This window comes from Artemia franciscana, chromosome 13 (assembly GCF_032884065.1).
Source record: "Artemia franciscana chromosome 13, ASM3288406v1, whole genome shotgun sequence".
In the NCBI taxonomy this organism is placed as follows: Eukaryota; Metazoa; Arthropoda; class Branchiopoda; order Anostraca; family Artemiidae; genus Artemia; species Artemia franciscana.
Genome location: NC_088875.1, coordinates 2900563 through 2928172, shown reverse-complemented (window position 1 = coordinate 2928172; position 27610 = coordinate 2900563). Strand labels below are relative to the sequence as shown.

The window sequence follows — 27610 nt, the reverse complement described above, 5'->3', positions numbered from 1 at the left end:
CAAAAGAATCGTATTTTAATGCTGATTTTAAATATATAAGTTTCATCAAGCTTAGTCTTACCCATCAAAAGTAACGAGCCTGAGAAAATTTGCCTTATTTTAGAAAATAGGGGGAAACACCCCCTAAAAGTCATAGAATCTTAACAAAAATCACACAATCAGCTTCAGCGTATCAGAGAACCCTATTGTAGAAGTTTCAAGCTCCTATCTACAAAAATGTGGAATTTTGTATTTTTTGCCAGAAGACAGATCACGGATGCGTGTTTATTTGTTAGTTTGTTTTTTTTGTTGTTGTTGTTTTTTTTCCCAGGGGTGATCGTATCGATCCAGTAATCCTAGAATGTTGCGAGAGGGCTCATTCTAACGGAAATGAAAAGTTCTAGTGTCCTTTTTAAGTGACCAAAAAAACTGGAGGGCACCTAGGCCCCCTCCCACGCTAATTATTTTCCCAAAGTCAACAGATCAAAATTCTGAGATAGCCATTTTATTCAGCGTAGTCGAAAAACCTTATAACTATGTCTTTGGGGACCACTTACTCCCTCACAGTCCCCGTGGGAGGGGCTACAAGTTACAAACTTTGACCAGTGCTTACATATAGTAATGGTTATTGGGTAGTGTACAGACGTTTTCAGGGGGATTTTTGTTTGGGGGAGGGGTTGAGAAGAGGGGGATGTGTTGGGGGATATGTTTGGGGAACTTTCCATCGAGGAATTTGTCATGGGGAAGAAACTTTCCATGAAGGGAGCGCAGGACTTTCTAGCATTATTAAAAAAAAAAAAAAACAATGAAAAAATAAATATGAAAAGTTTTTTCAACTGGAAGTAAGAAGCAGCATTAAAACTTAAAACGAACAGAAATTATTACGCATATGAGGGGCTCACCTCCTCCTAATACTTCGCTCTTTACGCTAAAGTATTTGTAGTAATTTCAACTATTTATTCTACGGCTTTTGTGATTCAGGGGTCATTCTTAATGAATTGGGACAAAATTTAAGCTTTAGTGTAAAGAGCGAGGTACTGACGAGGGGGTGAACCCCCTCATATTTGTAATAAAAACATGAGAACGTAAAATAATTTAAAACATGGATTACGAAAGCTAATTTATAAGTTATGTATATCTTTTACTAACAAAAACATTCGCAAAGAATTAAAAGTTCTAGTTTCCTTTTTAAGTTAAACTGAGGGCAACTAGGCTTCCTCCCCCACTCCTTTTTTTCTCAAAATCATTCGATCAAAACTATGAGAAAACTATTTGGCCAAAAGAAAATGCATATTCCTCTGCGGAGAGCCAAAATCAAAACATGCATTGATTCAAAAACGTTCAGAAATTAAATAAAAAAACAAGTTTTTTTTAACTGAAAGTAAGGAGCGACATTAAAACTTAAAACGAACAGAAATTACTTCGTATATGAAAGGGGCTGCTTTCTCATCAACGTCCTGCTCTTTACGCTAAAGTTTTTTACTGTTTTAAAAAGTAGAGTTGAGAGAAAGAGCCAAACTTTAGCGTAAAGAGTAGGACGTTGATGAGGAAGCAGCCCCTTTCATATACGAAGTAATTTCTGTTCGTTTTAAGTTTTAATGTCGCTCCTTACTTTCAGTTAAAAAAAACTTGTTTTTTTATTAATTGAGTAGTTTTTTTTTAAAACTACTTGTTTTTTTTTCATTAAAACTTGTTTTTTTCTTCATAGTGTAGCGGTAAAAAAGACTAAAGACTTTTAGTCTTAGAGAGTCGAAAGTAGCTTAAGAGGAAAAAGTACTAGATTAAGTCCGAAGATTCGAAAATATTAAATATTATTTTTTAAGCTAGTTTTCAAAATCGACTAAAAAATAAAAAAATAATTCATTCTTGAGAATCTATGAAAATAAGTCAAAACGAGGGTCGCTTTAAGCATCTTGATCTTTTTAACTCGGTTTCCTCAGCTCACTTTTTTTTTATAACTTAGAAAATTTTTAAGTATATGTTGTACAAAGTCCAAACCGTTTTGCACCCCTCGCTTTTACTTATATTCGTAGATTCTCGAGAACTTAAAACAAAATCTAAAATATTCATTAATTTTCATTGTTTTATAAACTACCCTCATTTCCGACACCTTTCTTTTGTAGCCTAATCTGTTTGATGATTTTTCTAGTTTTCTTAATTTACCGCAAAAGAAGGTAATAGTTTTTGGGGACTTCAATTATAATTTGCTAAATGTTAGCAATAATAATGATTGTGATACCTCCTTTGAAACATTTCCCTCAAGTGGTCTTCTTCCCACAATCCTTTTTCCTACTAGAGTTGATCCTATGAGGTCTACAGCTAATATGATTGACAAAATTGTGTATCGACTTCCCTGGGAAACCACCTGTCCTCCAAAATAATATTCTCTGACCTGTCAAACCACTTTCCAATCTATTTCTCCCTACCCTCTCTATCAGCTACTCAACCCTCTAGAACTAATACCCCTACACATAATAGAATATATAATACTGTGAATATGAACCGGTTCACGGATCGTTTAAAATCCTTCGTCTGGTCCAAGGTTATGGATTGTCAGGATTTTAATTCAGCCACAAATGGTTTACACAAGGACTGAGTGATCTTATCAGTTCAACCTTTCCAGTCCGTAAATTAAACGGAAGAACTACCCGTATACGCCCCTTGGTGTCCAATAGCCTGATAATCTCTTCATACAGTAAAAACTACCTATAAAGTTAGCTTGCAAAAGCAGTAGCGTTATTGACCTAACTAATTATAAAATTACAAAAACTTATATACCAAACTCGTCCGGGAAGCGAAAAAAAAAATTATTAGTATTCGAAAATCTCTCACTGCAAGGGAACTTGCAAAAAAATTTGGTTCACAATAAATGAAATTCTTTAAAAAAAAGGAATTCAAGATCTGTACCTATTAACTTTAAACAACAAAGAGAGATAAAACTAAAAAAAAAACCTCAAACGAGACTGCGGCCAAGAGAGAAAAGAGTAAAATAATGCGGATATTTCGCTAGTATCTAAACTAGGCGTATCTAAACAAAACAGACAACAAAGATAGATAAAACTCAACAACAAAAATAACCTCAAACGAGACTGTTGGCAAAAATAGCGCGGATATTTTGCCTGTATTTAAATTAGGCGTCCTCAGCACAAGATAAAAAGAGAAAAAAACACACACTAAACTAAAAAACCAAACAAAACCACCACCAATAATCATAAATACAATTGTCGCTACTGATCCACGTAGAGAAAAGAAGCTAAATAGCTTCTTTTTTCTACGTGGATCAATAGCGACAATTGTATTAATTATTATTGGTCGTGGTTTTATTTGTTTTTACTTTAGAGCGTTTTTTATCTTGTGCTGAGGACGCCTAATTTAGATACAGGCAAAATATCCGCGCTATTTTTTGGCAGCAGTCTCGTTTGAGGTTTTTTTTGGTTGTTGAGTTTTATCTATCTTTGTTTTCTGTTAGCCAGTTCAGTCCTAGTTAGCCAGTTCGGCTTAAGAACTTTCATTTATTGATTTTAAGGACATCAGTGGCAAATTAATTGACCCAATTTCAGTACCAATGCTTTAAATAGTTATTTCACTAATATTCCAAATGCTAACTCCGGTTACCCCTCCCAGTCAGTACACCCTAGCAAGAATCCTATATCCATCTTTTTCTCTCCAACTGATAGCAAAGAGGTGCTTCAAGTTATCGACTCTCTCTCTAATAGTAGTACACCTGACTTCTTTAGCATTAGTAATAAGCTTCTTAGGACCGTATCTTCCTATGATTGTGAACCCAATGTGCACATAGCAAACCTGTCTATGACCAGTGGAGTCTTCCCAGAAATATTTAAATCAGCAATTGTTATCCCAATTCATAAAAAGGCGATCCGTCTGAAATAAGTAATTATCGTCCAATCTCACTTCTTCCGGTTTTATCTAAAGTGCTCGAGAGAATTGTATTCTGACGTCTTTCTCCCTTTTTATTTGGGATTCATTCTTCAGATTCGTTGATTTCTCCTCATCAATATGGTGTCCGTTCCAAACTTTCAACTGCTCATGCACTAATCGACGCCACACAGTTTATACGTACCCAACTTGACCTTAAAAATACTGTATTGGGCTTATTTCTGGATTTTTCTAAGGCCTTTTACATAGTTGATCACAGTGTTTTATTAATTAAACTCAACAACTTAGATATTCTTGGAGTTCCTTTCTCATGGTTCGGCTTTTATCTCTCTGGTAGAGTACAGAGTGTGAGTCTGGGCGGGGTGACTTCACATCCCCTACCTGTCCAGAGGGGCGTCCCGCACGGCTCTGTTCTTGGTCCAATACTTTTTCTCCTTTATGTTAATGATTTGGTTAATGACCTGGGTCCATCAGTGTACCAAGTACTTTTTGCTGATAATAACAACTTTTTCACCACCGGTCCTAATTTACCATCCGTCGTCACCTCTACTCAAACCCTTCTGAATAGAGTACAGGAGTGGTGCCTCGTTAACTGCATGGCCATTAATAGCAAGAAAAGTCAAGTTGTATTATTTCGAACCCCTTACAAGAAAAAAAAACGAAGCTCAGCAAGCACTTGGCCTAAAATATTCTACCAATCTCCTCCCGCAGGTCGAAGTTGCCAAGTTTACTGGTGTCCACATAGACTCCTCCCTGTCATTTGCAACACATGTGTCCTACATCAGAGCCATAATCTTGCGACAGGTAAGTATGATTAATCGTGTGAATTATTTTCTTCCTCCCGATATCCTTGTCACCCTTTACTACTCTTTTATTTACCCATATATCTCGTACTGCGGATCTGTTTGGGGCAACACTTATCCTTCAGTTACCAATAAATTAAAATCTGCCCAAAACCGTGCCGTCAAAGCAGTTTTTCGGCTGCCCCGACTGTATCCCACCCAGGACTTGAAATCCAATTTTGGTATTATCCCTTTTGAACAAATCATCAAAAAATTAAATCTATCCCTTGCATACTCCGCTTACCATAAAAATCTTCCTCCCCAATTATCATCTTATTTTAATAGCAATAATTCTGAAGGCCTTTGTCTCCGTTCATCCAACATTTCCTTCACTGTCTCCAAGTGTGTCTCTAGTTCCGCCCAACGATGCCCCATTTATAAATATATACTTCAATGGAATATAATACCCTTCAGTGTCGAGCTATCCACAAGTTTTCGCACACTGTATAACAATATAATAAAATTTTGATATTATAATTCTTTAAATTTTTATTCAATTTGCTTTAATTATCCGTAATTTTTCTTTTTTTTTCTCTTCTTTATTTCAATTTTTTTGTTGTTATGGTCCTCAACAAGTTCGCTTCCAGGATCTTTATTATTATTGGTGTTATGTTTTTTTTTTTTTTAATTTGAATAAATTGAATTGAATTCGTAGATTCTCGAGAATTTGTAACTTAGAAAAAACTTAGTCCAAAACTACTTTTTAGTTCAGTTTTTAAACAAGTTTTAAAAAATTGTATTTATTATTTTATTGCGTTTTGGTTTTATATTGCATTTTTCTGATGATGACTATCAGTAATGTAATATAAATATTCGCTTTGGTTGGATTTTATGTATTCAGTGTCTTCGTAAAAAATTCCTATCTATTATTTTATTGTGTTTTGGTTTTGTATTGTGTTTCTATAATACACTAATAAAGTTGTTCTTAACTTTGTAGTAGCTGTAGGGAGTAAATTCACGGATTTTGTACCTATGTAGCTAGAATTTTCCTTTGGGTTACGTCTATAACTCCTAACCTTTATAAATCGGAATTTAAGTAGGATATCTTTAACTCGACCTATGCATAAGTCATGTACTAGGCAGGGACGACACCAGAATCCCCAAGCAAGCATTCTTTTGGCTACCCGAAAGCCCACCACAGAGGAAGACCTAAAAACACACTCCGTCGTACCTTCAACAGCGACCTGCGTCAACTTCATGCCTCCCTACAACCAGAGTGGGAATAATCGCTGCCGCCATTTACAGACGATTGGAGACTCTTCTTAGACGCCTTGGGTGCCTCTGGAGGCCCAGGAAGATCTAAGGTCTAAGGACGTTAAATTCGAACTATACGTAATTCGAAGAAAAATCGTTACCTTTATAAATCAAAATTTATGTAGGAAATCTTTAACTCGACCTACGCATAAGTCGAACTATACGTCATTCGGAGAAAAATCGTGGTCCCGGGAATTTCGATTTAGCGAGAGTCGACTATATAACCTAAGACTGTACGCAATTACATGGGGAGGGGCATGCAGTTAAAATAGAAACAAATCTGAATACATAATAAATAGAAATTTCTGAATTTAATGAAGTAACAGCATAATTATTGCAGTGCTTCTGTTAGAGAGGAAATAAACACCACTGCCACGTTAGATCATAGTAGATAAATAAATATATATGTGACGATAATAGTTTACATCAGAAGGAACCCTTGTTCAGAAGAAAAACCAAGTCAAAAGGAACCAAGGATCAAAGCACAGCCAAAGCCAAAGTTTAACATCAGTTTATACACACACACGCATATATAAGATCGTGGACGGAAAAATGTTTAATTGTAAAATGACTGAAGAACCTACAATGGCAACAGCCGAGGAAGCTGCTCCAAGAGTTTATGCCAAAAAACTTGCTGCTGATAGAGAAAGTAAGAAAAGAAAGCGTTCCGAGGAATCACAAGAACAGCAAGAAAACAGGCTTGCAGCTGATAGAGAAAGTAAGAAAAGAAAGCGTGCCGGGGAATCACAAGAATAGCAAGAAGACCGGCTTGCGGCTAAAGAACGCAAAACCGTGCAGTTAGATGAAAATCCACCTGGACAGCGAGAGTCAAAACATATCAAAACTGAAAATGATAGCGATGATGATTGGGTTTGGGATTTTGACTTGGATAAGGTCATCAATGCCTACCAGATTTAAGTTAAAAAAAAACAAAGGTTCGTCGATATGTACTTCATAGTGACGCTGAAAAATAAAGAAGAAAAAGAAAACTGAAAAAAGAAAAAAGGTAAAAAACTAAAAAAAAAAACTAAAAAGAAAAAACACTCAAAGAGAAATTACAGACCGGGACACAAATGACGACCGAGACAGAGGGAATATCAGTGACGACCGGGAACCTCAAAGAGAAATTACAGACTGGGACACCCGGACACAAATCACGACCGGGACACAGGGAATATAAATGACGACCGGGACACAGGGACACAACTACAACGGGGACGCCGGGGGCACAGGCGGGATATATAAATGACGACCGGGACACAGGGATTGTTCGAATAGAAATTACAGACCGGGACACCGGGACACAAATGACGACCGGGACACCGGGACACAGGGAATATAAATGACGACCGGTACACTCAAAGAGAAATTACAAACTGGGACACCGGGACACAAATGACGACCGGGACACAGGGAATATAAATGACGACCGGGACACAGGGACACATCATTAGAATAATGAGGTATAGATCTGAATATAGATTGTTTTTCCCATGGACAATTATATGTTGCATGTTCAAGAGTCAGTAAACCTTGACAATCTATTTATATGCACAGACAATGGGACAGCGAAGAATGTTGTATATTCGCATGTTTTACGTAGTTAAAAACATATATTTATATCTATCTCTATTCACAGGTGGGACACAGGGACACAACTACAATGACGCGTAACTAATATGGCGCGTAACGACTTATGCGCGCGGGGGGGCTTGGGGGGCGCGAAGCGCCCCACCAACTAGATGTTGGGGTGGCGCGACAGCGAAGAATGTTGTATATTCGCATGTTTTACGTAGTTAAAAACATATATTTATATCTATCTCTATTCACAGGTGGGACACAGGGACACAACTACAATGGCGCGTAACGACTTACGCGCGCGGGGGAGCTTTGGGGGGCGCGAAGCGCCCCACCAACTAGGTGTTGGGGTGGCGAAGCGCCACCCCAACAGCTAGTATATATATATATATATATATATATATATATATATATATATATATATATATATATATATATATATATATATATATATATATATATATATATATATATATATATATATATATATATATATATATATATATATATATATATATATATATATATATATATATATATTCACAGGTGGGACACAGGGACAAAATTACAATGGCGCGTAACGACTTACGAGCGCGGGGGGGTCCCCACCAACTAGGTGTTGGGGTGGCGCGAAGCGCCACCCCAACAGCTAGTATATCTATCTATATATACAAAAATAAGTTGTCTGCGTGTCGAGTGACGTCATTAAAGGTATTTAAGACATTCGTTCACGGAAAAATGGTAATACCACAAACGTTGGAAGATTAACGATTTTACCTTCGTCATATGCTGGCAGTCCCCGTCATATGCATGAATATGCTCAAGATGCTATTGCGTATGTTCTTCTCTATGGTCGTCCAGATTTATTTATTACATTTACATGTAATCAATCTTGGGATGAGATACAGCAGCTTTTACTCCAAGGACAATCGGCGGTTCATAGACATGACATTACGGCCCGTGTCTTTCGGCAAAAGTTGAAATCACTGATAAACTACATAGTAAAACTTGAAGTATTTGGGTCAGTGCGATGCTGGATGTGCTCAGTGGAATGGCAAAAACGAGGTTTGCCACACGCACATATACTAATCTGGCTACATAATAAAATTACTTCTAAGGAAATTGATGATGTGATTTCCGCTGAAATACCTGATGAAAATGTCGATAAGGGGTTATATGATATTGTTGTAAAAAAATATGATACATGGACCTTGCGGTGCACTGAACGAAAATTCACCATCCAGGGCCAAAGGAAGGTGCACAAAGCAATATCCTCGACTTTTAGTATCCCACACAATTACTGGCAATGATGGTTACCCACAATATAGAAGAAGATCTACTGAAGATGGCGGTAAAACAGCAACAATAAAGAAGCGTAACGGTACCACCATCGAAGTAGATAACCAGTGGGTTGTTCCATATTCCCCATTATTATCAAAAATATTTAATACACACATAAACGTTGAATACTGTAACTCCGTAAAGGCAATCAAATACATATGTAAATACGTCAACAAAGGCAGTAACATGGCAGTTTTTGGCTTGCAGTCCGAAATCAAAGATATCGACGAAATCGTACAATATCAGGCGGGAAGATACATAAGCAGTAATGACGCTGTTTGGCGAATTCTTTCATTTCCGATACATGAACGTAGTCCAGCTGTTGTTCACTTAGCGGTACATTTACAGAATGGTCAACGTGTTTATTTTTCGGAATCCAACGTGCAACAAAGAGCCCTGAATCCACCGGATACAAAGTTAACTGCTTTCTTTTCGCTATGCAAAAATGATTCTTTTGCAAAAAAACTGCTGTATACTTAAGTGCCTTCGTATTACACGTGGAATACTAAAAATAAAGTATTTGAACGTCGAAAACAGGGTAAGTCAGTCGACGGCCAACCTACCATCTTCAAAGATACCACGATAGGAAGACTCTACACCGTTCACCCCAATCAACATGAATGCTTCTTTCTACGCCTGCTTTTGGTGAATGTACCCGGTCCGACATCCTTTGAGTATTTGAGAACTGTAAATGGTACTATACATGACACTTACCGTAGTGCATGCCAAGCTCTGAATTTATTGGAGAATGACCAACACTGGGATAACTGCATCAATGACGCGTGCGAAACGTCAACCCCAAGTCAAATTCGTGCATTGTTTGGCATCATTTTAACAACTTGCTCTCCATCAGCTCCTATAGAGTTATGGGAAAAATATAAGTCAAAAATGTCCGAAGATATACTTCATCGAAAACAGTTAGAGACGTCAGATATGACTTTTGATTTTGCATCAGAAATTTATAACTACACTTTAGTTGTTATAGAAGATTTGTGCGTAAGTATGGCAAACAAACCTCTTCAGGATTTGGGAATGCCTTCAACTAACCGTATCGCTGCTGTTTCGACATGTGTAGAATTGGATCGTGAACAAAGTTACAGTACGAGTGATCTATTGTCTTATGTACAAAATAAAATTTCCAAGTTAACGTCGGAACAAAAAGACATTTATGATACGATAATACATTGTGTCGATAACAACGTTGGAGAAATTTTCTTTTTGGATGCGCCAGGAGGTACTGGTAAAACGTTTGTGATAAAACTGATTCTGGCATCAATTCGATCAAAAAATGATATAGCGTTGGCAATTGCGTCGTCCGGAATAGCCGCAACGTTGCTGCCTGGTGGAAGAACTGCTCATTCCGCTTTGAAATTGCCTCTGAATTTGCATTCTACAGAAACTCCCACGTGCAATATTTCCAAATCATCTGGGATGGGTAAAGTATTGCAGCAATGCAAACTTATTATTTGGGATGCACAATGGCACACAAAAAATCGCTCGAGGCTCTGGATCAATGTTTGAAAGATTTGCGAGGGAATTCGAAACCCTTTGGCAGCATATTAATATTGCTTGCGGGAGATTTCAGGCAAACATTACCTATAATACCTAGATCAACCCCTGCAGACGAAATGAATGCTTGCCTGAAAAATTCTAATTTATGGGCACACGTAAAAACATTAAAATTAACTACAAATATGCGAGTCCGATTGCAAAACGATGACTCTGGTCAAACATTTTCAGATCAATTGTTGGCAATTGGAAACGGAAAGCTCCCAGTAGACTCAATTTCAGGACGTATACAACTACCTGCTGAATTCTGTATTTTAGTGACGTCCAAAAATGAATTGATTGAAAAAGTATTTCCGAATATTCTAAACAATTATAAAAATAATAAATGGCTAAGTGAAAGAGCGATTCTTGCACCCAAAAATATAGACGTCCGCGAAATCAACAATATTGTTTTGACCAAGATTCGAGACCAGGCAGTCCTTTACAAGTCAGTCGACACAGTTTGGAACCAAATGAGGCGGTTAATTATCCATCTGAATTTTTAAATTCCATAGATCCTTCAGGGTTTCCACCACACGTGCTACAACTAAAAGTAGGCGTACCAATAATGCTGTTAAGAAATATCAACCCACCAAAGCTTTGCAATGGCACGCGACTTGCGGTAAAAAAAACAATGGAAAACGTAATAGAGGCCACAATCTTGACAGGGCCTTTTGAGGGTGAGGCTGTTCTTGTTCCTCGCATTCCAATGATTCCAACGGATCTGCCTTTTCAATTTAAAAGATTGCAATTCCCGATTCGATTAGCATTTGCAATCACCATCAACAAAGCTCAAGGTAAATCATTAGAAAAATGTGGTATAGATCTTAATACTGATTGTTTTTCCCATGGACAAGTGTACGTTGCATGTTCAAGGGTCGGTAAACCTGACAATCTATTTATATGCAGCGACAATTGGACAGCGAAGAATGTTGTATATTCGCAAGTTTTACGCAGTTAATTTGTATTGTATCTATCTATCTATCTATCTATCTATATAAAAACGAGTTGTGTGTATGCATGTTTGTTTGTTTGTAAAAAGAGCGTTTGCATATGACGTCATTATAAGCACATAAGGCTTGTATATGCACAGACAATGGGAAAGCCAAGAATGTTGTACATTCGCAAGTTTTACGTAGTTCAAAACACATATATAAATCTATCTATATTCATAGGTGGTACACAGGGACACAACTACAATGGCGCGTAACTAATATGGCACGTAACGACTTACGCGCGCGGGGGGGCTTGGGGGGGGGGCAAAGCGGCCCCACCAACAAGGTGTTGGGGTGGTGCGAAGCGCCACCCCAACAGCTAGTATCTATATATATATAAAAATAAGTTGTTTGTCTGTGTGTCTGTCTACCGAAGTCATGTTTGTGTGTCGACTGACATCATGTTTGTCGACTGACGAAATTACAGATCGGGACGACGGGACACAAATGAAGACCGGGACACCGGGACACAGGGGATATAAATGACGACCGGGACACTCGAAGAGAAATTAAAGACTGGGACACCGGGACACAAATAACGACCGGGACACAGGGAATATAAATAAAGACCGGGGCACAGGGACACAGCTAAAACGGAGACGCCCGGGGGGGCACAGGGGGGATATATAAATGACGACCGGGACAGAGGGAATGTTCAAGGGCAATCATTAGAATAATGAGGTATAGATCTGAATACGGATTTTTTTTCCCATGGACAATTATATGTTGCATGTTTAAGGGTCGGTAAACCTGACAATCTTTTTATATGCACAGACAATGGGACAGCGAAGAATGTCGTATATTCGCAAGTTTTACGTAATTAAAAACATATAAATATCTATCTATATTCACAGGTGGGACACAGGGACAGAATTACAATGGCGCGTAACTAATATGGCGCGTAACAACCTACGCGCGCGGGGAGCTTGGGGGGGCGCAAAGGGCCCCCACCAACTAGGTGTTGGGGTGGCGCGAAGCACCATCCCAACAGCCAGCATATATATATATATATATATATATATATATATATATATATATATATATATATATATATATATATATATATATATATATAAAGTAAAACAGTTCAAAATAGGGATGATACCTTTTTATTGACAGTTAAATATAAAATTATTTAACTGGATATTTCGAACACATATACAGTGTTCATCATCAGCAGTAAAACTAAAACACATGAATAAAAATAAACAAAATTTATACCTAATAAACTAATTAAATATAGTTTATTGCTCTTATTTTTTTCAATGCAACAGCCGAGGCAAATCTCTTTGACCTTTTCGGTTCCGGTTCATTAGAATTAACTGACATATTAAGTGGACAGAGGTCATAGCTCTTAGGTGAGGTGATATTTACTTTATTTGACCTCAGTAAATTATCATAAATTGAGTTATCATATAAAGTAAATATCACCTCACTCTCTTCAAACAGTTGCTTTAATGTATTATCTGAAAAGCCAGTTTGCATGTGATACTGTTTGTTTGTTTTATAAGCCCCCGCCTTTTCCAACACATCTATTCTGTGATTTGCTTGATCAGCTTTCTGGTGTGGGGACTTTCTCTAAAAACAGATTTGTGTTTTGGGAGACTTTAATTGTAATATGTTAAATGTTGGATCAAATGATGAATGTGACCATCTTTTTGATGTATTTTCTTCTTCTGTGCTACTTCCTTCAATTTTTTTTCCTTCACGTGTTGACCCTTCAAGAAATTCTGTCACTTTAATAGATAATATTTTTACTTCTCATTCTCCTAATTTGAAGTTCTCTTCTGGTCTTGTTTTCACTGATCTTTCTGATCACTTCCCTATTTATCTATCACTATCTGTGCCTAAAACAGAGATTACTGTGGATGAGAAAGGCGAGTCTTCTTTTAGAACTTTTACAGATAGAGAAATTTCTAATTTAATACATAGTCTTCAGAGTAATGATTGGTCTAGTGTTCTTGAAGCTAATGATGCAGATTGTGCAACTAGATTATTTTTGTGTCGTATGGGCACTTTGTTGGATAAGCATTTTCCTCTTAGAAAGAGGCCACGGAATTTTACACCTAAATGCCCATGGATGTCTAGAGGTCTGATCAATGCAACCCATATGAAGGCGTCTTTGTTCAAAGCTGCATGTAAAAGTAAGACATAGGAAGATCTTCTGAAGTATAAACATTACAAAAATGTGCTCACTTCTTCAGTTCGTTTAGCAAAAAAGCTGTATTTTTCGCGTCGAATTAATAAGTGTAAAGGGAATTTGCGCAAGGTTTGGACTGTAATTAATGAAGCTCTCTCCCGCAAGAAACTCAAACAATCTTCCCCATCTCTTTATAGGAAAGCTGATGGATCTGTTGTGGACGAAAAATCCTTAGCAAGTGCCTTCAATTCGTATTTCACCACACTTCCCTCAGTTCTTATTCCACCCCCGAGTAGAGTAAGTTGTTTTCCTGTGACAGAGAAGTCTTTTTTCCTTTCCCCATGTAGTACTACTAAGATTTCTAGTACTATTTCTCAACTTCCAAGCAGTTGTTCAGTTGATAGTTTTGGTTTGAGTAATACTGTCCTTAAAAAAATCAGTCAGTTTGTTTCTCATCCCATCTCACACATAACTAACCTCTCTCTTTCTTCGGTATTTTCCCTCATTTATTTAAAGTTGCTACCGTTGTACCTTTGCATAAAAAAGGTGATTCTTCTCTAATTTCAAATTACAGACCTATTTCTCTTCTTCCCGTCATCTCAAAGGTTGTTGAAAAAGTAGTGTATCGCCGACTCTCTTCATTTGTATTTAGTACTAATTCGACTGCTGGAAATCCTCTCATCACTAACCATCAGTATGGTTTTCGTCCCACATTATCTACCGTGCATGCACTTTCTGATGCGACTGAGTTTGTGCATGTTAATCTGGACAAGGGCTTGTGTGTTTTGGGTCTATTTCTCGACTTTTCAAAGGCCTTTGATATGGTTGACCACAATGTTCTTCTGTCTAAACTATCTTTATTTGGAGTACATGGAGTCCCACTAGAATGGTTTAGGTCCTACCTCTCAGAGAGATCTCAGTATGTTTTGGTTAACCGTACTTCTTCCTCTACTTTGCCTGTATTGAAAGGTGTCCCACAAGGCTCTGTGCTTGGACCACTTTTGTTTCTAATTTACATCAATGATCTTGTTGATGGTCTTCATCCCCATCTTCACCCTGTTCTTTTTGCTGATGACAGTAACTTTTTCATTGCTGCAGTGGACCTGCCATCTGCCACTTCTATAGCTCAAGGTCTTCTTGATAAAGTAAAGGATTGGTGCTGGTCAAATGGTATGGCTCTTAACAGCCGAAAGAGGGCCATTGTCAACTTCAGGACCCCTTACCGTATGCGAGACGTACAGGAGCCAATCACCCTGACTTTTGGGAATGATATTATACCACTAGCTACTATGGTGAAATTTCTTGGTGTGTATCTTGACTGTTTTCTTTCTTTTAAACCGCATATAACTCACACCCGTTCCTTAATCCTCCACCAGTCTTCAATGTTGCACCGGATTAACTCATTTCTTCCTCCTGATATTATGGTTTCTCTTTATTATGCTTTTATTAATCCTTACCTTTCTTATTGCTGCTCTGTCTGGGGTAATACTAATAAATCTCTTCTCTGCTCACTTCAAAGAGCCCAAAATAGGGCAGTGAAGGCTACTTTTCTTCTCCCTCGGCTTTACCCTTCCTCTGATCTTTATAATGGTACTGGAATAGCTCCACTGGATCATATTATAGGTAAAAGTACTCTTTATTTTGCGCATTCTGCTTTTCTAGGTACTCTCCCACTGCCCCTACAGCAGTTTTTCTCACGGACAGGCTCAGGTAGGTACTTTTCTTCTTTACGTAATTCTTCTCAACGATTTATTCTACCAAAATGATCTTCTACAGCAGCCCAGAGGTCTCCAGTATATCAATCAATTCTATTGTGGAACTCCATCCCTTCGGATGTCCCTATTATTCTTCCTGCAAAGGCATTATTTCGTCGGGTCTTTCCAGTTCAATAATTTTCATCTCTCTTTATTAATTCTATCCTAATTTGTATGTCTCTTCTCTTCTTTTATAAACATTTTCAGCCATATATTAAATCTCCTTCTAAGTCTTCTATCTGTTAAATATCCTATCTATTCAATGTCCTTGTCTTGTTCCAGTGTTTTTTTTTTTTTTTTTGTATATTTTATAATAGTGTTTTATTCTTGTTCTCTGTGGTCCATTACAAGCAAAGCTTCTTGGGCCTAGTAACCACTTTACTTTGTAATAGTTTTTTTTTCTTTTAGTATCAATAAATTGATTGATTGATTGATCTCTCGCTCTTCTATGACCATTGCTTCGATACGATCACCACTGGGAATAATAATTAAAAAATATGTATTCGTAACATTTTTTCTGCCATAAAATAAAAAATTACACACTTTTGTTCAAAGGAGCTTGAGACCTCTACAGTACGGTTCTCTGATATGTTTCCCCTTATTCGAACAACAGGCAATTAACTTTACATACTTGGAATTAGCATAAAAAGTTAATTCTTTTGATGTATATATTGTTATCAAAGTTCCGTTTTTGTCTCATTTACTATTGGGATGAGTTGCTCCTTACACGAACTGTTTGATATAGAAGGTTTTAGAAAGGAAAAATAGGCTTTCAAATAAGAGCTAAAGAGCTGGAAAACCAAAGATAACCAGTTAATCGTGCACATTAGCTTCCTTTTTTTTCTTGTTTTAAATGCCATAATTAGAGGAGATTTAAAATAAAAATATACATACATTGTTCACTTGTTTTGCTTCATTAAAGACTTGACTGTGTGGCGGATCAGGTTGAGAATATCCAACAATTGTTTGACCGAATGCCTTGGCTAGATTGTCCAGAGGCATTTGACAAGCAGGGGACTCGGCAACGCTGGAAAACAAAAATAGAGACGACCTTGAAATCAAATCCAAAGAAATCTGGAAACTGAACCTTGTAGCTTAGTTTATTCGACACATTCTCACAGAACCATCATTTAAAAAAAAGTAATGGGGTGAAAAATCAAGCATTCCACAGGAACCTAAACTGAGTGGACATTTCCATTTTAGTAGGATTGCTTCATTCATGGAAGTTTTTTTTTTTTTTTTTTTTTTTTTTTTTAATGAAAACCGTCTCCTTAGTATAATTTCCCCCTTTTCTTTCTTAAATTCTTAAATAATTTGATCTTTTTCAGCTTCTTCCTTGAAGCCACACTTAATGTCAACTAAAAATTACAGTTGGAGGAAAGAAACACAAAAGAAATACTAGCAACAAAGAGAGTATAGCAAAGAAGTGCAACATACTACATTACGTCACAAGAAGTAGAGTAAGTCACAGAATCTACATTTCCATATAACCTAGGTGTACAACGCATAAAAAGCTACATGCAAACACAAAAACGTCGACAAGTCTATAAAATTCATCTGAAGCTTGGGAAATCCATAAACAAGTTTTCTACAATTCAATAGTAAATTCATTTAATGCATCAAATCAAAAAGCGTGTTTCCGTGCCCCATCACAAACTGCAGCAAGGGGTTTTGCGTCAATCGAAGAAAACGCTCTGTTTCAGCTTCAAGATTGTTGTCGCCGAAATAAGGAATAATACTACTAACACAATTGAAACATGAAAAAGCAAACTCTGTAGAGTTTCCACGTAACAAACGATTTCAGATGGAATTTACTTTCGATTTTTTTTTCAATCTCGTATTTTGCTTTCCTTGTATTCAAGATCATAACCAGGAAGAAAAGTTATGCAAGAAACGGATTTCAATTAGTAAATGGTTACAAATGACCTAATAAGACATTTTTTGCTGTAAGCCCCCAAACAGTGTTAATCACTTCTACCCTCTCATCAAATCCTAGGTATGACTAGGTATCTTAGGTCCTTGGTATAACTCTTCTTTCTCTTCCAAACACCAAAATAACTTGGTACTAAATCATCTCCGATGTGGTTAAAACTGAGCAGCTCGCGCAGTAACTTCTGAAAACATTGATGCCAAACCCCTGAAATCAATCTAAGACTGTTTCGACGCAGCAAATATGTCGGCCTTTTACAAATACATGCATTCCCCTCTATCAGAGAAATTACCAAAGCTCATTCTTTGAAGTGCAAAGCCTTTAAGGGCAACTCGTCAAAACACAGCTCGCCAAGGTTGCCTGGAAAAGGGCACAACCCTTCAGGAACATCTAACAATGAGCTACCCTCCGCCACCTGGAATAGCCTCCCAGTAGAGGTAGTGTCTGAAATCCATCGCCTGAAACATTCAAGCAAAAGTACGACAAATACATCAAAGCTGAAAATAAAATGAGGACAAATGAGGACAAATGAGGACTAATGAGGACCTATTGAGGACTTAAAATGAGTACCAGGACAAACGGTTTATCATCATTTTTGATCGAGCCATGAAGATATCAATTAAAATTTGTTACAAAAAGAAATCATTATCTTTATTGTAAACGGAAATAGAAACCCTTTCTACACAAAATAAAATAAAATCAAAAATAAAATAAAAAATGCAGACTTGGGCGAGTAATCAAAGACAGAAGTGCGCCCATTAATCAGATATCATGCTAGAGTTGCTTAATCATATATAAAGTGAATAATAAATATAATTTTACCTCTCCCCTGCGAGCCCCCTTGAATTCAAAAAAGAAAATTATAAGAAATCCAAGAATATTCAAACTCCTTGACGCTTAAGAGAAGCTATGTTTTTCAGTGGCATGAAGAAAAAGTTTTCTTTGCATAGATTAGATAAATTATTGAAAATACCCCACCATGCTTCTATAGTAAAAGAGGAAGCCATCTGTAAAAATCGGAAACTGGTTAAAACAAATAACCTCTAAGAGAAGCTGGCTAAGAGAAGCTCCGATTATTTTACCAATAGCTTCCTTCAGCAGAGATCAGCCGAGTAAAAATGTAAGCTAAGAACCCTACGTGTAAAAAATTAAACAAAAAGCAGGAAAAAAAGTAACTAAAACAAGATTCTTCTTAAAAGATTATGATGCGTGTTTATTTATTTATTTTTCCAGGGGTGATTACATGGAAATAGTGGTCCTATAAGATCGAGAGAGGGTGCATTCGAACGGAAATTTAAAGTTGTAGTGCCCTGTTTAAGTGACCAAAATGATTGGAGGGCAACTGGGCCCCCTCCCAGGCCCATTGTAAATTAGACGAGAAAAATGTAAGCTAAAGAGCCCTACTTGTAAAAAATTAAACAAAAGAAAAGAAAAAAAGTAACTAAAAACAAGATTTTTCTTATAAGATTCTTTCTTAAAAGATCAAAAAAATATTGTTATTTTAACTTTTTTACTTCATTGTGTTGCGGAGCAATTGTTATGCGGAGCAACAATACTGCTTTCGTAGTTTTTTTTGTTTTTGTTTTTTTTTTGTTTTTTTCACCGTGATCAGCGACCTGTTGCTCCGAAGTGGTAAGAGTTAAAAATTTGAGATTTTTCAGAGGGAAGGGAAACGTGAAACAGAGTAAAAAAGTTCCAGAGAAGTTCCTAAAATTTCTAACAGTTTTGCATAAAAAAAAAAAAAACCGTTTTTTTCTTAGAAACTCGGCGTTCGATGTTTGGCGTCAAGTTAAGACGAGCCTAGCTTCGGAAATAAACTTGTTAGAAATACAGTTATGCTGAACTCATGTAGAACTTTCATTTGTCTCTTCGAGAACCGGAGCACAAAATTCCGTAGTTCTTACAGATTTCCCAGAAATAATTCCGGAAAAGTCCATCTCGTTCCGATTTTTTTTGGAATTTTCTCAAATTTTCGATTTTGATGTTTCTTATATTTTTATCGAGTAGTGCTATGAAAAGTATGCAAGAAGAAGTGAAGTGTTCTATATACCAAGTTGCTTCGTTCTCTAAGAAATAATTTCCGAAGTTTCGACGTTCTAGAGGTAACTTCTGTTCTGGACCAGCTAGAATTTTTTTTCCAAAGCGGTTCGACAGGTCTCGATCTCCTAACAACTGGAGCTTACAATAGTTTCTCCGAAATAAAATTCCTTCTTTGGGTTTTTCTATTTGGAAGTTTTGTCATGCCCTCGGGGCAATTTAAATTTTTTGGTGAATTTGGTTTGTTTTATATTTTCCTAGCTTAGACCATCAAAAGTTAAGCAGAAAACTATAAGACGTTATTTCTGTATCTCTTTCAGATTTCCCGGAAATAATTCCCGAAATGTGCGTCTCGAAACATAATACTTCGAATTGGCGTCAAGTTAAGACGGCCCTAGTTTCGGAAGTAAACGTTTTAGAGATAAAATAATTATGAACTCATATAGAACTTTTATTGATGTTTTCGAGAACTGAAGCATGAAATTCCGTAGCTCTTACAGATTTCCCGGAAATAATTCCGGAAAAGTCAATCTCGTTCCGATTTTTTGAAATTTTCTTAAATTTTCGATTTTGATGTCTATTTTATTTTTATAACGTGAAATGGATTAAAAAGTTCCTCAGAAAGTGTGTAAAAATTCCTAATAGTTTTCCAGATAAAAAATATTTGTATCGTATTATTCTGTTGTATAGGACAAATTCTAGAAGTTAAATTTGATTTCTAGTTTCAATTATTTAAAGAAATTCTGGTTTATCTTGAAATTGTAATTATCCATCCTATAAATAATCAGAATTGTCAACTGTGTTATTGTGTTATTCTCGTTTATTTCTGGACCAGCTAAACATTTTACCAAACTCAGTTTAGTAGGAGCTCGAAATAAAACCATATCAAAGATGCTTCAAGATAACAATCGAAGCCGCATTAGAAAAATGTCCTCTGAAGGACATAATGGAGACTGTTGCTCCGCAACTGTGTCCCGTAGGGCACAGTTGCACGTGTTGCTCCGCAACTGTGCCCTAAGGAACAGGGCACAGTTGCTGCAACACTTCCCGTTGCACACGCAAAGGAGGTCTAGTTATTATTTTCTTCCTCCTCTTATCTGAGAGCATTCAAACCTTGTTCTAAACAATTCCTAATAAATTACTGTAAGTGAAGAGCGAAGAGTGATGGGAAGAGGTCATGATAAGGATTTGAAAATATCATAAACTTCATCGGAGGAAATAAATAGTGAAGCTTTGAATAGATTAGGGTGGAGGATTAATGTGCGCGGCTGTGTTGGCCTCAGGTGGCTTGGTGGTACAATGAGTTGCTAGAAGTAATAGTAGCGGTATTTCGTTTATTATATCATTATATACATTTATATATTATATTATTAAATTATTATATAATTATATTACATGATTATATATTCGTTTACGATATAAACAAGTGGTATTCTACTTTAACTTATAATATGTTTTCTGGATACAAAAACTGGACTGCAATGATTTATTGTCAAAGTGCTAGATGTACTCCACCGCCGCAGGGATTATTCACAGAAAAATGATTTTAAAACGACACAGGAATTCCATGGCCACTTATAAACTGTCAGGTCTTTCTCCCAAGAATGGCACCTGAGAGTTTGGTATCACCTCTCTCTTACTCATTACTTATGGCTCATCAGCTGCGTTCTGTTCAGTGCTTCCCCTATTCCTACATTTTCACGATTTCCCCAAAAATCTCGCGAAAATGGAGCAGCAAAACCTTTTGGGCCTAGAAGCGTTAAAGCTTTATATTCTGACCTGATTCTACCAACAGTAAATCTATAGTGCCCCGTTTTTCCTTCATGTAATTTTACTTTAGGTGATTTATTCAAATAATTCTTGTTACAATAAATAAACCGAAATATTAACCGAAATATTGCATCCGCACTGTCATAGTTAGAGTTAAAATGCATCAGTGCGTCCTGTTCGTTGTTTGACTTATCATTAATAAGACATCATCCTATGTCATAGTTAGACGTCAATAGTTAGAGTTAATATAGTAGATTGTATAATAAACGACATAGTAAATTGTCAGAGTTAAAATGCCTTAGTGCGTCCTGTTCTCTGTTCGACTTATCACTAATAAGACATCATCTTGAGTCATAGTTAGACATCAGTGGTTAGAGTTAATATAGTAGATTGTATAATAAACGACATAGTAGATTGTCAAAGTTAAAATGCGTTTGACTTATCACTAATAGAACATAATCTTTTTCGATAATGTAGAGGGTCTTTAGTCTAGCCTTCAAAATTACACGATTTCTACGATTTTTAAGTCACAATTTGAAACTACAAATACAGGTTTTTAGGTTTTCTCCTTCGATCCAATCCAGCCTTACATCCAGGTGGCCCGATCACCCCCAACCTTGGTCAAAGTTAAACTTACCAGAATAAAATGCGTGCTGTGCTTTGACTTAGTCGATTATAAGGAGAGTTCTCCTCTTTATAATTTTCCCAGTAGACACCCCCCTCAGGTATACGAGGCAATGGTAAGATAAGGATATACTCTTAATGAATATCTCCTTAAGGATAAAAATAAACATTATTCCTTGAAATTCCAAGAACTTCAAAATAATCGCACTATACACCACAACACATCTTGGAAATAAATGAAGGAAATAAAGAAACTAAAAAAATAATATTTTTGAGATAAAAATCTACAAATGCAGCTGTAATGGCCCTGCATATCCAAACCTAATTTTGGAATATTTTAAATTCAACTGAATCAAGTGGTGTGTCAAAATTCTCAACCAATGACTACACAACAGGTTAGATAAGGATATACCCTTAATGAATGTTTCCTTAAGGATACATTGAAGATGTATCCTTAAGATTTTCTTAGTGCACCCCTAGGTATAGAATTTTAAAATAAGAAGAATAGGGGGAGCAACCCCTGAAAAAGTATACTATGCATCCTTACCGATGTAAATGGCACATGAGGTATGCAAGTGTTTCTCTGTTTGGTTTTGGGAGATTGGCAACACATGAGTAGAGTAAAGTTTGCATGTCCAGTTCGTCCATAGTTTCAGCTGCAGCAACGAAACGCGACCACATAGTGTAAGTGATAATGGTGTCTTTCAATTCACGCAAAAACATTTTGATGAGTGAGCAAATTGTAGGAATCTCATAATTTTTCAAATTGGGTACACCTTTTCCTTTTAAGAACTTTTCCTAAAAAGAAATATGTAATTAAGAAATACATCTAAAACAATAAACAACCTAAAAACCAAAACAATTTCTTTATTTACAAGTTTTATAAAAGTACGAAAAAATGAAATCAAGAAAAAAAAAGCATACACATCATGAAAACCGAAACGAATTAGCTTATTTCTAAAAATGTAAGTTTTTTTGTTAAAACTGGGTTTACTACCTCCAAGCTACAAAACTGTTACAATAAATAAAGCCGAAAATAAGAATAGGAAAAAAAACAGCAAAAACAACATAAAAGATGGAGCGAATAAGGTGTTCACAAAAAAAACTGGTTTCTTGTTCAAGTTGATTCAAATTTACTTTTATAAAACATTTAAGTATTTACTCTAAAATACTTCCAAAGCCAAAATTGAAGTTTTCTTTTCAGGAAGAAGCTGAAAAATTTTGAGAAAAAAAATTAAATAAGTGACGTCATTTTTATGTACATCAGTATGGCAATGACGTTGTCGCAGTTACCACATTAATGTTGAAAAATTGAAGATTTTCAAGTATGGAGAAGTTTATATTAAATTGCTTAAAGAGCAACGAAAACTTGTAATTACAAAAATATTTGCATAAATAAAAAGTTTGAAGCTTAGTAGAAATTGTTGTTAGAAATCAGACTTGCGGTAATAATCAAATATCTTTGAATAGAAGTAGTATGAAAAGACATTAAATTGCGTAAAGAGCAAAAGACTAGTAATTGCAAAAGTATTTACATATATTTTAACAAGGGATTACAACAATTCAAAAACCTTAAAAAAGAAAACCAAAAGTTTGAAACTTAGTAGAAATGATTGTTAGATATTGAACTTGCTTTAATAATAAAAAATATCTTTGAAAAGTTAGAGTATAAAACGAAGGTGTTGTACAGTGGATTATGGGCCTCCTTTCTGAAACATCACAGAGTGTCAGAGTTTTTGATTCACAGGGAATTCCTCATTTCTCTTCTCCCACAACTGTATTAAGAGGCGTGCCCCAGGGCACTATTCTTGGACCAACATATTTCAACTTCTATGTTAATGAACTACCCACCCTTCTTACAAATCTTATTACCCTTTACGCTGATGACTCAAATTAGTTGGAAAAGCGGCTACTCCCTCTGACCAGCAATCAATTCAAACAGATCTTGACAGTCTAGGAAGATGGGCTAACATGTGGCTTCTGACTTTCAATGTTGACAAATTCCATGTAATCCATTTTGGCAAACACAACAAGCATCATAAGTATTTCCTTCAAGACAACTTCCTTTCTGCTGTTTCCGATTAAAGAGATCTTGGGGTTATTGTAGATCACCAATTAAAGTTTAGCAGCCATGCTAAGTCTGTTTCATCTTCTGCAAATAAAACCCTCGGTATCATAAAAAGAACCATCTCCAGCCGACACAATAGAGTTCTTATGAAGTTATATAAGGCGCTTGTACGTCCACGCCTGGAGGTTGGAATGTCATTGGCAGCCCCTTTCTTCAAAAAAGGTAAGAAGTTGCTTGAGGATGTCCAGCGTCGTGCCACTAAGATGGTTACCAACATGAATAAATTTCCATACGAAGAAAGACTACGTCGTTTGAAGCTGCCGATGCTGACATACCGACGGAAAAGGGGTGACATTATTTTAACCAAAAAAATCCTCTCTAAAAATACCCTTCCCGGTCTCTTTGCACAGCCCTTGCATTCTGGTACTAGAGGACATTCTTTGAAGCTCTCTATGCAGCATTCCTCGAGTAGACATAGAAGCCACTTCTTCAGCCAAAGAATCATCAATATGTGGAATCAGCTCTCTGAAGAAACAGTTTCTGCTACTTCAACTGACATGTTCAAGTCCCACCTTGATAGGGAATGGCTCTGCCAGGAGTTCCTTTACAATTGGGAAGCTGCAGAGTCCTCCACAAGAGTCTAATCTAACAGCCACAATCTACACCAAACGAATTCTTTTTTCTCATGGAGCATCACAAGGATGGATAATCCTTATATCGCTCCAAGCTCCGATTTAAGGTAATTTAAGGTAATAAAAGACATTAAATTGTGTAAAAAGCAAAAAACTGGTAGTTGTAAAAATAATTGTATATATTTTAACAAGGGATTACAACATTTCAACAACCTTTAAAAAAACAAAAAGTTTGAAGCTTAGTAGATATCGTTGTTAGAAATCGGAGTTGCTCTAATAATCAAATATCTTTGAAAAGAATCAGTATGAAAAGACATTAAGTTACCTAAAGAGGAAAAAACCGGTAGTTGTAAAAATATTTGAATATATTTTAACAAGGGATTACAACAATTCAAAAACCTTAAAAAAGTAAACCAAAACTTTGAATCTTAGTAGATATCGTTGTTAGAAATCGGACTTGCTTTAGTAATCAAATACCTTTGAAAAGACTTAGTATGAGAAGACAGCAAATTGTCTGCGGTTTGATGACAAGCGACAATGAGAATCTGTATATAGAAGCCTGCCGCGTGCCAAGCACCGGAGCCCAGCGGCAGGTAATTGCAAAAATAGTCGTATATATTTTAATAAGGGATTACAACAATTAAAAATGCTTAAAAAAGAAAACCAAAACTTTGAAGCTTAGTAGATATCGTTATTAGAAATCGGACTTTCTCCTTTTGGCAGAACAATGTTAAAAAGGAGTATTTCTGTGCTTGTTAAAAATTTGGTATTCGTTTTATATAGGTGCCTAAACATATATTATATAATATTATACAGAGTATTATTATATTCAATATTTACAACTAAAAAATCAGTTCTTGGTCTTAGTTCTTGATTTAACGTTTTTAGACTTCTGAAGGTAATGTTTTGTCAATCTATCTTAAATGCTATCTTTTGCAGTTTCACTTCCTACTTCTTTTTACCAACAAAAGTTCTTAGTACTGTCCTAGATCTTGATTCAACGTTTTTAGACTTCTGAAGGTAAAGGTTCTTTCAAGCTATCTTAGATGCTATCTTTTATAGTTTCACTTCCTACTTCTTTTTACCAACACAAGTTCTCAGTTCTTGTCCTAGTTCTTGATTTTTGAGGTTTAGAAAGTTAAATAGCAATATGTAATGAGTTAACATTAATATAAAAATAAGCAATCATACAACATTGTACATAGTGTTATAATATTCAATATTTAATATGAAAGCCACGCTAGAAAGGCGGAATATGAAAGCCACGCTAGAAGGCGGATTATGTTTTTTTTATTAATATAAGTAGTTCTTTCCCATTTCCCCATCGTATTATGTAAACTCTTTGGCTTCTAGGCAAATTCACCGATTTATGCAAATGTTTTGATGGTTGAATGCACAGCTTTCCTAGACTTTTAAATGATGCTAAATATTAATAATAGCTGTATTTAAGTAATTATGACCCATTAATATTAGATAAATAAAAATTAACTAAATTATAAAATAATATTCCGAATTATGAAATAATTAAGCTAACAATCAATCTTTCTATATAATAAAGTGTATTAAATAATAACGAAACGATTAAGTTTAAATAAAAAAATTTACTAAATCATATAAAAACATTGAGAATTACTGAATAATAATTATTCCATTTAGTCGAATACATAGACTAAATAATTTATAAAATTTTACCAAAATTATAAAATAGTTTCTACAATTGTCAGATAATTATTAAGGATTTAGGTTAAGTAAATGACCTTACTATTATATAACAAAATCAACAATTATTACCAAATAATTTGTTAAACAATTAGGTTTAACAGTTATTATTAAATAATGATTACATATTTAATTTGAACAAATTGTCTCAGCGATTACAAAATAATAATGAAAATTAAGAGATAGTAATGAGGTAAATAAAGGATCTTACCTTCAGTTCCCTGACCTGCGTATCAGCACCATTCACTCGATAAATACCCTGTTCAGTAAGACCTCTTTTCTCAACTTCGTTGACGCAGTGAACTATCAGTGCTGGTACCATGGGAGAAGCATCAGGAACGTAATCAGCCAATTCACCCTTTAAGAAGATTAGAATAATAAAACGCCACATTCACTTTCAATAGCTTTCAGCATTATTTTCTCAGTGAAACACGCAATCTTACAGCTACAACCTGGACCAAAACGACAAGATACTTATATATATATATATATATATATATATATATATATATATATATATATATATATATATAGGATGTATATATACACCCCTGCCACTAGAAACGTACAGGGGTATATATATATATATACCCCTGCACGTCGCAACACCCCTGCCAAGCGTTGTTGAGACGCTGTGCACCCCAGCAACACGTATGCGAGGTGCTAATTTTTAACTCTTTTTTTTTAGTGCCCCAGCAACACATGGGGTGTCAGCTAGTCAGTCGGCACGCAGATTGACCCCTGCCACGCGTTGCTGGGGCACGCAGTAACGCGTTAGAATAGTCAAAAGGTTCAATCAGAGTTAGGCTTAAATTTCTTACAGAATTCTTAAATGTTAAAAAAGACTCATCTAGCAACTGTAAAACAACTATTATAAACAAGAACAAATTTAATAAGTTCAGAGATTAATAGAAAACTACATATATTTCAATATAAAACATACCATCTTCCAAATATTTCTTGTACCTGACAACTATTTCAAGGAAGATGTTGAATTAAATGAATAAAAATGCAAATAGAAGATGGTAGTCAGCCTGGAAATGAACTTTTATTTAGCGGATTGGCCAGGGCCAATCGAAGTTCAGCTACGCAAAGTATGTTGTATAGAACTGGTGATTTAGTTTTTAGTCTGCATTGAAACTCCGCTTAGGGAGTCTGTCTTTCAGAGTTTATAGATTTGAACCGTGCAGTTGAACACGTATGTATGTATACATACATACGTATGGATACCGTGTAGTATGTACGTATGCATGTATAGATTTGAACCGTATAGATCTGAACACGGTTGTAGAATACAACCGTGGAGATTATTTTTCCAGGAACCCAGGCAAAGTTCGCGAGAAAATAACGTCATTACTAAATTGACAGGGTGGTTAGGTTTGACCATTCAATCACGTTACCATACTCTGGAATAGGGTACGCCGCAACAGGGTACTACCATACTCTATATCTAGGGTACAGTAGTGGTGACCACGAGGCTCTTCATTACAATATTTGGCACC

The 27610-nt window shown here is 36.0% G+C and overlaps 1 protein-coding gene across 1 annotated transcript in view; it reads right to left on the bottom strand.

The window, feature by feature from the left end:
• Positions 1-27610, bottom strand: part of LOC136035055 (rac GTPase-activating protein 1-like) — a 171331-nt gene that overhangs the window by 6088 nt on the left and 137633 nt on the right. The window contains exons 7-9 of the mRNA XM_065716652.1: positions 26320-26466; positions 22237-22487; positions 16223-16355 (exon numbers count right to left, since the gene is read on the bottom strand). Coding sequence (XP_065572724.1) covers positions 16223-16355; positions 22237-22487; positions 26320-26466 — 531 coding nt within the window. The remainder of the gene's footprint in view (positions 1-16222; positions 16356-22236; positions 22488-26319; positions 26467-27610) is intronic.